This window comes from Sesamum indicum, linkage group LG11, assembly GCF_026168435.1.
Source record: "Sesamum indicum cultivar Baizhima isolate 11 linkage group LG11, ASM2616843v1, whole genome shotgun sequence".
NCBI lineage: Eukaryota > Viridiplantae > Streptophyta > Magnoliopsida > Lamiales > Pedaliaceae > Sesamum > Sesamum indicum.
This window is the reverse complement of record NC_142667.1, coordinates 15036667-15051156: the sequence shown is the minus strand read 5'-3', so window position 1 is coordinate 15051156 and position 14490 is coordinate 15036667. Positions and strand designations below refer to the sequence as shown.

Sequence of the window (14490 nt, the reverse complement as noted above, 5' to 3'; positions counted from 1 at the left end):
ATTTACTAGAAACCAATCTCAATCTTTTTCCAGCCTGTAAATTGGTTATGACTCTAGATTTTCGGAGATGGAACAAAAATGTGAGTTAATTGACTATACATTTATTACATTTCGGATTTCATAAAACTCTAATTTGAGCGAAGAAGTGGTGAATTTATGTTGAATGTGTAGAAGGAGGTGGTAAATAAAGGCGTGGGACATACTTTCACGGGTCTCATCGTAAGCATCTCTACCTTGGCCAACGACCCTCTCCTGACTCGGGACGAACTTATACCCTGAAACAACCACCCATATCTATCTACAATCAGCAATCCAGTAGTCTTCCTCCCAATCACTGGGGTAGCTTGCTGGTTGCCTATAAATAACAAAACCCCACCCCCGCCCATTATTTGCACATGAAAAATTCAAACACACACTCACTCACTTCAATCCTACTGCTTTAAATTACTTTTCTTCATTCTCATACTGCTTTAACCATCAAACTGTCAGTACTTGTTTTTGCTGGTCGCTAAAGTCTAGAGCTTGCAAAATCACTCATCCATAAATTGCTTTATCAATTAATGACCATATCATATATACATAGAGACCCACTACTCAACAAACAACAGTAATTATGGAAGTAGTACAGAAATAACCCACACATCTACTTGTCTGGAGGAGGAGCTGCAACTGAAAGTGGAGGTCCATAGAAGTGAGGAAGAGTGTGTCTGGCGGTTTCCTCTCGGCCTCGGGCCCTACCCAGCAGATAACATGCAATTGCCGTAATCAAGAAGAAGAGGATTACTGGTAATGACACCACCACCACGTACTCCATTCTCCTAATGCCACAACTTTTTCCTTACTGATTTTGGGTCTTGCCCAATTCACCAACTTCTCTCACTGCGACTGCCACTTGTAGAGATCATAAGCGTCCATAGACGAAGAAATAAACCTGAAATAACAATACCATTCATACAACTAAACGTTTCCTGCTTTGAAGGATATGAAATTATGATGTTACTTTTTGCATTTAAAGGGTGAATAATAAGCAAGTAATTAAGTTAAAGAGTAGGGTTTGCTTAACCTTCTTCTTGATTTTTGCTGTTTTGGGGTTTCAAATCAATTCAGTAACTGGATACCATATTATCCCAAAACAAAAACCTCAATAATTCTTATCTGTTTATAACACCAAAAGACAGAGAGAGAGACGCAGCATTCCATTTCCAAAGAGATTGAAAGAGGGAAATATAAATAAATTTCAAGTGGAAGAACACTTACCTCAGAGGAGGATCAAGCTCAAAACCTCGTACTGGAATTTTTCTACTCCGCAAACTTAAAAAGTGAGATTGGAGAGAGAGAGAGAAACAAGTAAGTGAGGGTGAATTAATAATCATGGAGAAATTTCTCTTCCTTAGTTTCCTTTTCCGCAATTCTTAAAACAATGAGATAATACGTCAGGTCAGGTGGATAAAGATCAAAAACAGGCAAGTTGAAATTTCTCATTTTAGGAAGAAATTCATCGAAAATAATTTAAAATTTTAAATCATATAAAAATGAGTTGCAGGGCAGGGCGTCTTGTATTGCGTCACCAAACTCGGTTACTTATCACAACTCCAGAAATATCAGGTTGCCTCACCATATGCTTTCTTTACTTTTGTTTCTATTCTCATTTTTTTTTTTATTTTCAATAATTTTAAACAAATTATTTTGTTTTTCTATTGAATTTTATCTGAGAAATGAAAATATGAAATATAATCTCATATTCTTTAAGTAGTATAAAATTAAAAATGGACTTGTGAAAATAAAACCAAAATGTGTGTCTGTGTTTCTCCTTTAGTACTCCCTTCCCATTATCATCTTTGGTGAATAAATGCAGAGAATCCTTTTCCAATGGATGAAATTGTAAACCAAACTTCCTAGATAGAAACATTAGCGTCATAGATGGAGCGCTGAGGAGAACTTAGGTTCAACAGTAGAGAAGAGAACCACATGAGAAACTGGGAGTGTCTCCTCTCTCCGCCTCCCTCTAAGATGTTCACTTCAAGCCCAAGTTTAACTATTTCAGTTCAGAGCCACGATGATAAAGGGGATTACCACCTCAAACTCAAAGCAGCGATTCTCTAGCAAAACTTAACTACTACACCAGTTAATCTAGAGTGAGTGACATCTTGTCCCTTGTAAATTACACTAGGATAACACACTCCACTTGCAATACAAATATATATTTCCACCTTTCTTCCACCTGATGAGTTAGTTACACCAGTACACTTTTATCCTATTGTATACACCACAGAAGTACAAGGGAAGACTATAAGAGCAGCAAAAGATTTAATACACAAGGGAGGGGGAATGGGCCATGGAAGTTTCACGGCCAGCAGCGTTCATCTTTCCTCAGTGGTTCTCCACACCCAATTAATCCTCCTCCCAGCACCTATGAACCGAAAACATGGACTACGAGCCCTGGGGAGATGGTAATCCCATCTTGCGCAGTCCATGTGCGACTTCCTGAGACCCGACTGGTTTATTTGACAAACGGCGTTTGTATCGTTTGAGGACGGATGCCAAATTTTCTTTTCCTCTAGGGAAAGCCACATCACCGGCAGCAGTGCCTGTTCGACCCTTCCGGCAAGATATAGCCATTTCGACATCTTTGATTATGTCTAGCAGCATCAGTGAAGTTGTTAATCTGCCCCGGCCCAGTTTTGAAGGTGGCGGCAAGCTGTCATTTGAAATAGGCGGGCTCGACTTTTGCTGGTATCCGACAGGTAGCTGAAGGCAGAAGCAGGGAGCCTTCGGCGACCGAGGCTCTGAAAAAGCCAGATCGATAATCCCCTACAGAAGAAAATATATATTTGAGAAGGAGGAAGACAACACCCCAGCAGGAACACAAGTTTGATAGGTAAATGGTTATACATTGGAAAGTGCCATAACTCAATTTATCAGGGGCTCTTCTAGTACAAGAGTCTAACATATCTTGCACCTAGAAATGTCCACCGTATTGACAGAGTATCATTTTTTTCCCCTTCAGTGGAGAAGAAATTGAGGAAAAAACAACTGCACTAACAGCCTTACTCCTTTAATAGTATTTAAGTGAAAAAAATGAGAACATAGAAGGTTCCAAGAGAGAGACAGGAACAATAATCTTTTACCTGAAGACGATTGAGTACATAGGTGTATTTCCCCCAAAGTTCTGGCCTGCTTTCCATGAGGGAAAGTTCAAGGATCCTGTGGATACACCAAACTCCAAAGCTTATAATTAGATCTACTCGCCAAACACATCCATCTCCACAATTAGGAACTGACATAAACTTTGACTGGTCTGTTTCATCAATTTTTATAGCAGAACTAAGCTTTCTGTCTACAGTCCTAGTTTCAGCTTCATAGAGAAATCTCTCCCTTGCAGCTACACGATCAATAAGGTCTTCATCAGCCCCATCATTCTGTCTGAACAACCAGTCAGATCCCTCCAGCTTCAGAAGTTTCACAATACAACTTCTGAAACTTTGTAGAAGCTTCGCTTCCATATCCATAATTGATGCATTTTCTTGTACTTTGGAAGGAGATTTATCAGCCACGCCAAACTGTTCATAAGGCTGCTTAGACCACAGTGAACCAGCACCTGAGCTAGAAGCGAATTGCAATGAGAAAGCATCTCTACAAACCTTTGAAGGAGAAAGTTGATTAAATCCTAAAGCAGAACTAGCCCATGAAGAAGCACTTGAACATGTCTGCTCCCGTGCTGGACGGTAAATGGACTGCCCATAACCCATAGAATTATCCCACTGAGACCTTCTATCAGATGATGAATCCCGGTTGGGGATATAAAGTCCTGATATGTCCGGCAAGCTGTAAAATTTCTTGACATTGGGTGGGTTATTACTGTAATCCATTGGTTCAGGACTGCAAAGGTCTTGAGAAGGTCTTTCAGATTTCAATGAACTGTTTCGCGAAACAGGTACGTTATGAAAACCCGGAGGCTTCAGCGTGCGTAATCCATTCTGTGGCTTCAGCCCCATTGGCCGACTATATGAATCTATGGAGTTTGGTTTGATCGAGGGAGTTGAGGTTTGCGTTGATAACTCCAATTGACCTTTTTGATAATCCGGACTTCTCTCGCTAGCCATCCGACCCAGATATGAAGCTAAATCATAACCATGAATAGTGGCCGGCTGTTGATCATGGCAATCAGTAGATGACGGAATATGCACGCTACGATAGCGCCTCTCACCAGAGTCAAGGGCATTATAACTGGAATTTTGCGCATATGCATCTAACAGTTGCATATGGTTAGACCACATTGATGAGCCTTGCTGAACCCCAAGAGGTGATCCAATATTACTCTGTCCAATATGTGGCATAGAAGAATGGTAAAAGCTAGAAGTTCTTAAAAGTTCAGATCCTCTTCCACTGGTAGAAGGGAAATATCCAGTAGATTCCTTATTAATGCTTTCCAATTTAACAGATGCAAAGGAAGACTTCGAGTCTACCCTAGAATCCACCCCCAGTAAAACATCAAGTTTCTTAGCTTTGGCTTCATGTGTTGCTTGACCATGGAAATCAAACATCTGGCCCCAGAACTCATCAAGAACTGCAGTCAATTGGCGCCTTGCGGCACGGCCTAATCCTGCTAATCTTGAAAGACTTCCTGCACCACTTCCTACATCATCAATTTTTCCACTAACACTTCTAAATGATCCCGGACCCTCGGAAGTCAAAGACTGGATGCTCTCAGAAACATCTCTAGTTGATTCTTCAGGCTCCCAAGGATCTCCCTCATCGTCCTTCTCATTCTGCACATCTCCCTCAATTTTCAAAGTCTTTTCCACCATGTCTTTTGATTCAGTGCTCACGTTGATGTCATCCAGCGATTCACTTTTATCACCATCTCCAGATTCAGGCAAGACAATTTCTGAAATGATTGCAGATGCCTCATGATTGACCATAGCAGGCTCTGAGGATTTGATCTCAGATTTATTCTCCTGAAGTGCAGTCAAATCGAGATTGATCTCCGAATCCACATGCGCTTCAGGAAAACTCAGATCAGGTGTGGGAATCGATAAATCCTGATGGTTTCCAAAGGATTTCTCCAACGATGATACAGGTTCCTGCTTTTCCATAGACTTTTCTAGTTGGTGTTGGATCTCACCAATTTCCGATGGGTCTCTCTCCACAGATGACTCAATCATACTGGCTTTGTTGTCCCACTTCAATGTCTGTTTATCTAGCCCAGAACTTGCAGACTTCAGCGGAGTGGTTGCCAGCCAAAGCATCAGACACAGGGAGGCAAAAGCAGCTATCAGAAGAATATGATACGAAACAGGCATACTATCCCCGATGTTTAAACTAGTAACCCATTCACTACTGCCAAATACCAATTCTATGAGAAACATGATATTTAGCCCCAGCATTGCAACAAAGGAGACTAAAGCTAGGAATTCCACCAGATGAGAAATTTTCTGGGCACCCATAATTAATCTGGAGGAAGCAACTTGAAATAAGGGGATAACAGAAGATGGCAGTAGAAGTGCAATCACGACCTGTGTAAAAATCAGGAGTTGAAATAAATCTCCTGCTCCTGAATTCCAAACACAAAAGAGCGCGAGAATGATGGCAATTATTCTGATTGCAGCACGATGAAGCCAACCAGCGATCTCCAGCTTGAAGAAATCATGGGCAAGTCTTGCTTGTCTTCCATGACTTGATGTTGCCACCAGTTGATTGGACAAAAATATAATGGATACTAAAGCAATTGAAGCTAATGAACTCCTAAATCCCTGCATCACCATTCAAAGGATTTAATTGTAACTGGAAGACACATAACTGCAGCATGGATAAAATCAAAATTTAGCATATCCAACACCCACCTGATCCAGCAATGACAATGCGTCCTGTAAAGTTAGTGAAATGAATCCACTACTGTAGAATACATTGGCCGCCAGGTTCATTAGCACACAGTTCACCATGAATATGCCACTAAAGACGAATAAAGTGGAGAAAAAATGGTCATGACACAATGCCGCTTTAGAAACAGTTGTTTGCCCCTGATCTTGCTGCAAAAGGATTGGAGGACAGTCAGCAGAGGTTGACAAGATTAGGGAAATAAGACTAACATAAGTTTACAAAGATGCAAGCGCGAGGACAGTATAGTAGATGCTCAAAGCATAGACTGTAACAAAGGTGATTGTGTGAGAGCATGCAACCTGTACAAGAGAAGAATGGAGGTAAAGGTTGTGGGGCATAATATTTGCTCCAAGGATACTCATCAGTGCATATGCATTTTCCCCAGTCAGCTTATTAAGCATTCCACCCACAGAGAGAGAGCTTTCAGGTTGACTTACTATAACTCCAGAGACATAAGATGCTAATATAAAGCAAACTAAGCTTATGGATATGATCTTTGCTCTGGTATTTTCCTGAAAGGAGCAGTGGATTGTTACTAACATATCTGAGAAGCAGAGCATATTGTAACTAAATGAAGCAGATAAACTTACAAGGAAGCTAGCGAGAAATGGAAATAGAACAGCATCAAAGCCAGTTAGAAAGACACAATTCCATAGGCTGATTCCAGAAACAGCATTAAGTCCATAAGCAGTGCCCAACACCTACCAGGAAAATTAATTCTACAATTAGAAAAACAGAATATATTGGAGAAGAAACAATTTGGTTTCCGGATGAGTAGAAGTTACCATTGTGAGATCTAAGATAACCATTGAGATCTCTGCCTGAATTCCTAAAAGTATGCATGTCAGATGATCATATTCCTCACTGCAAATCTATTGAATCATCAAGAACAATGAGTCACACTTTGCAAGAGTTATACAGCATAAGAGAGCCTCAAAACAGAGAACTGCACGGAAGTTTGATATGATAGAAAAATAAATGAAGAATTATAAGGTAGCACGGGATGATAGGAATGTGATTGATTCCTCTATCAGCTCATTGATGCTTATATAGGACGGGACACATAAACTCACAGCAATAACAATCATACTACTCAACATTACCAGCTAGAGAGTGAGCCGCCACAAACTTCCGAACAAGCAGAATATAATATAAGAATATATCTCAAGCGTTTCTTAAGTGTGCATTTGGCACGACGCATGATGAATATGAGTTTCAATGTTCAAAAGAACTAAATAACCCTATACATACCTAACCTCAATAAATTGATGCATATAACTTTGAAATTAGCCAATCAATTACATTGATCCCATAAGATTTGCACAAAACAAGTTTCAGCTCACTCTGATGGACCTCTCAGTTCATTTCCATTAGTTCAAATTAATCACAAGATGAGAAACAATCTGAAAAAAATTAATCTGAGGAAAAAAAAATGTTGAAGGAAAATAACCACCTGCGAAAGATCTTTTCCGGTTGCAATGGATACACGTGCAGACAGATACTGACACAAAATAGTTGCACAGTTTATAATAAGCACAAGTAAAACCAAATCAGAACCAAAACGAGCACCCCCTTCTACAGCTGCAGCCCACTTTCCAGGGTCTACATAGCTGACAGCAATCCAAAGTACCGGTCCAACGGCAGCAAGCACCCGTTGTCTAGTGGCTGGCGGATAATCCGTTATCAATGTCTCAGATTCCATTTGCTTTTTATACTCAAAAATAAAAGAAGAACAGCATTATCCTCTGACAATGGACACTTTCAAGCAGCTGCAAAATGTGTCAAAAATTACCCAGCTCAGTTACATTCTTCCTGACAAGTGACAACAAATTCCGCCTCAAAAAGGACCTGCTGTGGATTTAATCAGGAAGTCCTCTGAGTATCTGAGGAAAATCCAACAATATAACTTCATCGTCAAATGAGAAAACCAGTACACAACTGACCATGTGTTTTCATTCTTCCCAACTCCGGCGTTGTCTGATTAGTCATATGGCAATTGCTGACAATTCAGAACCTTAACACTCGTAATGCTCCAACCATAACCATTTCATGGCAATGCTTCATCCAGTTCATATTCACAGAGTTGGTACGCATCATTGGATCTTCTCATCGCTCGACCACGAGAGCAGCTTCCGATAAACTTCAACTTTTGCCCCTAGTATTACAAAGGTAAACAAAATCTCGCAATTCAATATACGCACTCCAAGAAGGTACAGTATGCAGAACAACTTCTCTGTGGAGCTGTAATTTGCCAATCCTGACCCAATAGCTGAACCACAGAGATAAGTACAATATCAGCAAACTGACAATCTCTAAAATTTAGAGCATCTTAACATGTCCAAGTGATACAGACAACGAAAAGCAACAGTTCTAGCAGTTTCCATACTCTTCAATATCCAATGTCGTCTAAGAAAAAGGTATATTAGTAAATACAATCATCTAACAGAAGAACCAGAACTCCCACCAGACATATCAGGAAACATGCAAATCCAAGACATTCACCATCAAAAGAATTCTTAATAGGTATGGGAACAACAACAAGAAATTTGCTATTGGAATACAATTTACAAACTCCTTAAACCTCAAGGATCATATGTAAGTGTGTGTTTTGTACATTGCTTCAAGCCCACAGAAGCAAACACTCCAACAAAAAGAAAAAAATAAAATAGAAATCTCCATGACCATTTATTCAGGAATTCCAAGTCAAACAGCTGATGGGAAAAAAATAAAATACCTAAATGGAAATAAACAACTTAATTAATGACAATTTGAAGCAGAATTAGGAAATTCAACAAAAAGCAACACCACAAAACTTCAAACCCAACAACAACCTCCACATCATGATCACTACCATCACAAAACCGCACAAATTACACAGACCCCCCCCGAAAGAAAACCCCTAATTCATCAAACAAACCCCTGAATCCGAAACCCTAGCACAGGCGCTGAATAATATACCATTCAATCAAAACCCCACAAATAATCACAACAATCATGCAGACACTTCACCACATCATCCAATGGATCTGACCAACACATAGAGAAGAAACTGTGAATCCTCACACATACAAAAGAAAACCAGTCAGCTAACGCATTACACACAAATTAACCACGTATCTTCGCGCAGAGATTGGAGGAAGGCAACCATATACCACTCCCACATGCTTCATTATCACAGAGACAGCCTAATTTCATTTACCTTTTCCGCGTCCCCCTCTGGTTGTGCGTGCTCAGAAGTTAGATCAAAGGCTCAGAAGAAAGCCACGCGTCTCTTGATATATAAATAATTATTAGTGAAGGAAGGAAAGAGAGAAGCAAAGTATGGGTAGAGAAAGAGATAGAGATAGAGATGGAGAAGAGTGTGAGCTGGGAGAGAGTGTGTGTGTAGAGAGAAAAACATTTATTATATGCAGAGTAGTACATGTATGTGTGTGCGAAGGTGAGGGGTTGGCTTCTTTTCTTTCCAAGATTTTTATTTTATTAAAAAGAAAAAGGAAAAAACCTTTGGAAAAAACGGTGACTGCCCAAGAAAAAGCTTCTTTAACTACACTTCACAAATGTTAGAAGACTAAAAGGTAAGAGAGAGAAATGACAGTTACATGTTTCATTTATGACCACTGACTTCGACTGCCAGTTCTCATGTTATTTTATAACTCCACTCCTACTTTATTTTTATTTCCAGTTTCTTTTTTTAATTAAAACAAAATCAGACCTCCTAAAATCATAAGTCTCGTCAGAAAAAGTAGTAGGTAGTGAGAAACATGGTCGTACGTGGTAATAATGAAGACATGAGTGGGTGGGTTCTTTGTTACGGATGCTACAAGTACTTGTAGTAATATTTTCGAATCTAAAGGAGAATTAGGTACAATAGTTATCATAGTAAACAATAATGAGGATAACGATAATAAATTTCAGTCCTACCAATAATGACAACATAAATAATAATAATAACAATGATGACGATGATAAAGACAATTATATAACATTACTATACTTTTTCACTAATAAATAATAATAATAATGACATATCTATATCTCTTCTTAATTTAGAATATCGTAATCTATTTGAAAATTTTGTTTTTTTTTTGTAATTAGTTTGAACGGATATTATTTATTTCTTTTTGTTTCATCTATTTATTGAATAAATTAAGAAGTTCTAAATATACATAATATATATGTAAAGAAAAAAAAAATTGTGCTCCTAATTTATTTTCAATATGAACTTAAGTGCGAGTCATCGTTAATTTTGTTCTTGTTAAGTTAATTAATACAGACACGTAACTTGATATTTTCGTATTTAAAGAATCTTAGAGAAATTACTGCGTTTAATGTTTTATTATTATTATTATTATACACTCCAAATTACTTTCATTACAAGTATTTTGAGATTTTGACGTTTTTTTTTAACTTTTATTCCTCTTCCATTCTCGCTGTCGCTTCATGCAATTTGATTTTTGACCTATTTCAAGTCTATGTTTTTTCAATTGCAGTTGTCAGTATTTGTATGAACTTTCATTATCGTCAATAATAATTAGATAAGATTGCATCAATTTGAGTTTCCCGTTGAGTTCTTTTCGTATCTTTTTACCAAAAAAAAAATAATTCTATATATTTTTTAATCATTGGACTACGACTAAATTAACTCAACTGATAAGTTTACAAAATGAATTATCTTTAGAATCACACTGAAAAGACCTCGATTATTATCCTCCAACATTCAAGTCAGTAAGTCATAAGAGAAGTAATAAGGAGTGTAGTAAAAGTTATACCCACTGCATCGAAGATAACTATTTATAAATTTTTTACAATTATATAATTTTATGTGAACCACACACACTAAAATAATCTAATAACATTATGAATCCATATATATCTGGATTAAGATATACTAGAATTGGATCATTTAAATTGATTCAAAACTTTGAGTACGACTTTAATAGACTTAAAAATAAATTAGAAATCCCGTTTTTGGTCTGAATTTGTTGATCATACACTTACAGGCTGGCTCAAACCTTTGTTTAAATTAATATATTTATTCGAGTTTAAATATCTCAAAGGCTTCAAAGTTTGGGTAGAGGCACTAAAGCGTTTACGTGTGAGGGTCTCGTGAGAGGTTAGCCAATAGGGTATCGACATTTATGTGGGGACCGTGTAATCAAAATAGCATTTGAATTTGACCCTTCAGTTAAGAGACCTCTACCCTCATAATTTCTTTGACTTTTTTTAATAATAAATTAAATTATTAGTTGCGTTTCTCACGTAGATGTTGACTTCCCCAGTTTTTTTCTGAATTATATTACAGATATTATAGTTTAATAATTAAATTTTATTAATTTTTCATTGTAAACATTACACGTTCCAATTTCATAAAATAAAATTAAAAATCGTTATTTTATATGGACGTATTATTAATTGTTGTTAAACTTGTATTGTTTGATTCAATCGTGTCTTAATTTTTAATGATTTACGTGGATATATCAATTGACTTATAATATTTAATTCAATAATTGTTTAATTTTTAGTGCATTGGTGGAATTATGGAATTTTGTATAATTCAGAGGAAAACATGTAGTTTTCATTTTGTATAAGTTTTCATGTGAAATGAGGATATATTTGAATTACCTAACGACGTTGTGTTTTATGTTGAGTTATGATGTCAAAATAATATATGTTTAATAAAAATACGTATGAAGATACATATTTTCACTTCAATTATTATTCTGAAAACTAAAATTTGAAAAGAAAAACACAAAATACGAATGTGCTATCACGTACCGATGCCAACTTACATTAATTCATAATATATTACATGTTTGAGATCGATAAAGTTTTCACGAGTTTTGAAAAATTATGATATGTTAACTTAATCTATATTTTTAACTATTAAAGAAAAGGAAAAGAAAAATGGAAAGGATATCATGATTGAGGCTAATTTGTCTGAGATCAGGTAATTGAAAAAAATGTAATTGACTTGTGAATTTTGATGTACGTTTTGATGTCTAAAAGGTGATTAAGATGTTGATATTTAATTACATCACAAGTAACAATAATAGTTATTGTAATGCTCTATTTTTGTATAGTCCAATTTTGAAATTATTATTCTACTTTTGTTAATGTCAGTGTCCATTTTTTTAAATAGGAAATCATTGATTGGATCCTAATATCAGGGCCTTATACATTGCATTGCATTGTGAGATAACTTTAATTATTACTTGCTTATGTCATTAGAAAATATATTGTTTTTTAATTTAATAAATAATTGGGTAGGGAAATTAAGTTGGAAATGTTGTCTCTATGTACAATAACACACCATATAATGCTCAATGATCAAATTCTATTGCACAAGATGAACTATACACATATAGTCCTCATTCTTAAGGGTAGTAATCCGGAATGTGTCTATCAGTTAAGGTCGATTAGCCTTTGTAATATGGTCATGAAAATTGTTGCCAAATGCATTGCGAATAGCTTAAAAGGTCTTGTGGATTCTTTAGTCTCCCCTACTCAATATGCTTTTATTCCCTGTCGATTAATTACGGATAATATACTTCTTGTATTTGAGCTGAATCATTTTTTAAAAGTGTTATCTCGATCTCAAATGGGCTGTGTCGCTTTAAAGTTAGACATGAGCAAAGCATCATAGAGTAGAATGGGCTTTCCTTAGACGTATTCTTACTAGGTTAGGCTTTGTTGCAAGTTTGTTGATTTGATTAGGCTATTAGTTTCTACAGTTTCTTACTCTCTAACTTTAAATGGCGAGCAATTTGGCTTCTTTTGGCCGGATAGGAGATTAGAGAAAGAGATCCCCTCTCATCATACCTATTTATTTTTTGTGTAGAGGCATTCTCATGCATGCTGCAGGAGGTGGAGAGGACCAGGCGGCTGATGGGAGGGGCTGTGAGCACATCTGTGCCGCGTGTTTCCTACTTACTCTTCGTTGACGTTACACTATTATTTTGTGTAGCGGATGATGAACAGATTGGGGAAATTCAACGGATTCTAGGGGTGTATAAAAGAGCGTCGAAGCAGCAAGTAAACTTTATGAAATAGCTTCCTCCGCTAAGATTATCGATTACTCGAGAAAGACTGAACCTTATTCAAGTGAAGAAGACCGGGAACCCCTGCACGCGAATGTCTAGTCCTTCTTCCTCCCCTTTTCGATCTCAATACTGGATTTTGAAGTCCACTTTTAGAAAAGAAAAGGCATTTTCTGACCTGATATCTCGTGAGTGATTAGCGGAGCATTGAGTTCATTTTTTAATTGATCTTTAAAACTAATTTATTATTATTATTGTTATTATTATTATATTATGTACTTGTATAATCAATTATTATTAATGTATTTATGAAAATTGCATGTTGTGAGACTTTAATCTTACCAGTTGAATAACAATTTTTTTTTAATTCAAATCATGTTCGAACGAAACACAGAGTAAGTATGATATACTTATATATTATTGATCATTTTTCTTAAACCGTACACAAATCAAATAATAAATGCATTGCACTTATTATATAACTAATTTAGATCTATTCAAATTTAATTTAAATTTTAAAAAAATAAATTACTGAGCAATACCTGGTTAACGAAGGAAGGGAAGTTGTTCAAATTTCTAAGTTTGTGAGGAGTAGTGGTTATGCACATGGAGGAATCGCGCTTTCGGTTATTCATTGTATCAAAGCAAATAAATTACCAAAGTCTAAGCCATGTAATTACATGTAAATTAGATTCACTTCCGACACACACACACACACACACAACAAATACATTGCATTTGTCTTGTAAGTGCAGCAGCGTACATAATTAAGCAAAGTGGAAACCTTGTGCTCCCTACAAAACTGCCCCTAATATTCTCTCTCTTTTCCAAAGTCGGTCGAATTTGATCGAATTTGAATCAATTATATTACAAATATAATATATTTATAATATGATTAGTGTATAATTTTAAAAAAATAATTAATTATATAATTTTTTTTATACTTATTTTATGATTGATTTAACTTATTCAAACTTAATTCGAGTAAAAAATGTTCTATTTTGTGTTATATTTAAACATTAGTTAGCAAAAACTAAGGGTCTTGAGTTGGAAATAGGAAAACAGGGGAGTGAGTTGGTGGAGACAAAGGTGCATATTGAGATGGGTGTGTCCCACTCCCAGAATCTAATTCTGTTTTAATGTTAGTTAAGTGGATTGTGATTTTTGGGGTTTCGTGAAAATTTGAGTTTTATTATGAGTTTCACTTTGATTAATGTTGGGGCAGTCGGTTCATTGCATCTTTTCTTGTAAACACACGTTACTTATGTGTCCTCAATTTTTTTTTTTCTTTTTACTCACACATCAGGACAGCCATCTTAAGTTAAATTCAAAAATTTTAAAATATTTTATATTCAAACCAATGATATTCCCAAAGTTTTTCATAAATTCATAAAAGATGCACGTCAGTTCAACTAGTCGCAAGTTCAATTAGTCATCAGTTGGGGAGTAACGTCCGTAAGATTATCTATAGTTAATTTTACTGAACTACCAGGATAAGAAATCGAGTTCATTCCAGCCGATCATCATACAGTTTGACGGACACATCATTCAATTTGCCAATGTTTTAAGATAC

General features: G+C 36.3%; 1 protein-coding gene across 6 annotated transcripts; it reads right to left on the bottom strand.

Annotated features, from left to right (window-relative positions):
* Positions 1–2185: 2185 nt before the first annotated feature.
* On the bottom strand, positions 2186–9310 carry LOC105174305 (ethylene-insensitive protein 2.2). 6 transcript variants are annotated; one of them, XM_011096357.3, is made up of 9 exons: positions 9080–9310; positions 7824–8149; positions 7334–7731; positions 6666–6752; positions 6471–6581; positions 6180–6392; positions 5844–6029; positions 3129–5753; positions 2186–2811 (listed from the first exon to the last, which is right to left on the bottom strand). In XM_011096357.3, the coding sequence occupies exons 3-9, from the start codon at positions 7580–7582 to the stop codon at positions 2431–2433; spliced, it is 3852 nt and encodes a 1283-aa protein (XP_011094659.1). In that variant the 5' UTR covers positions 7583–7731; positions 7824–8149; positions 9080–9310; the 3' UTR covers positions 2186–2430. The 6 variants fall into 6 exon arrangements, with proteins under 6 accessions (XP_011094659.1, XP_011094660.1, XP_011094661.1 ...); XM_011096358.3 differs by having other exon boundaries at positions 7334–7728; XM_011096359.3 differs by having other exon boundaries at positions 7334–7649.
* Between the last annotated feature and the right edge of the window lie 5180 nt (positions 9311–14490).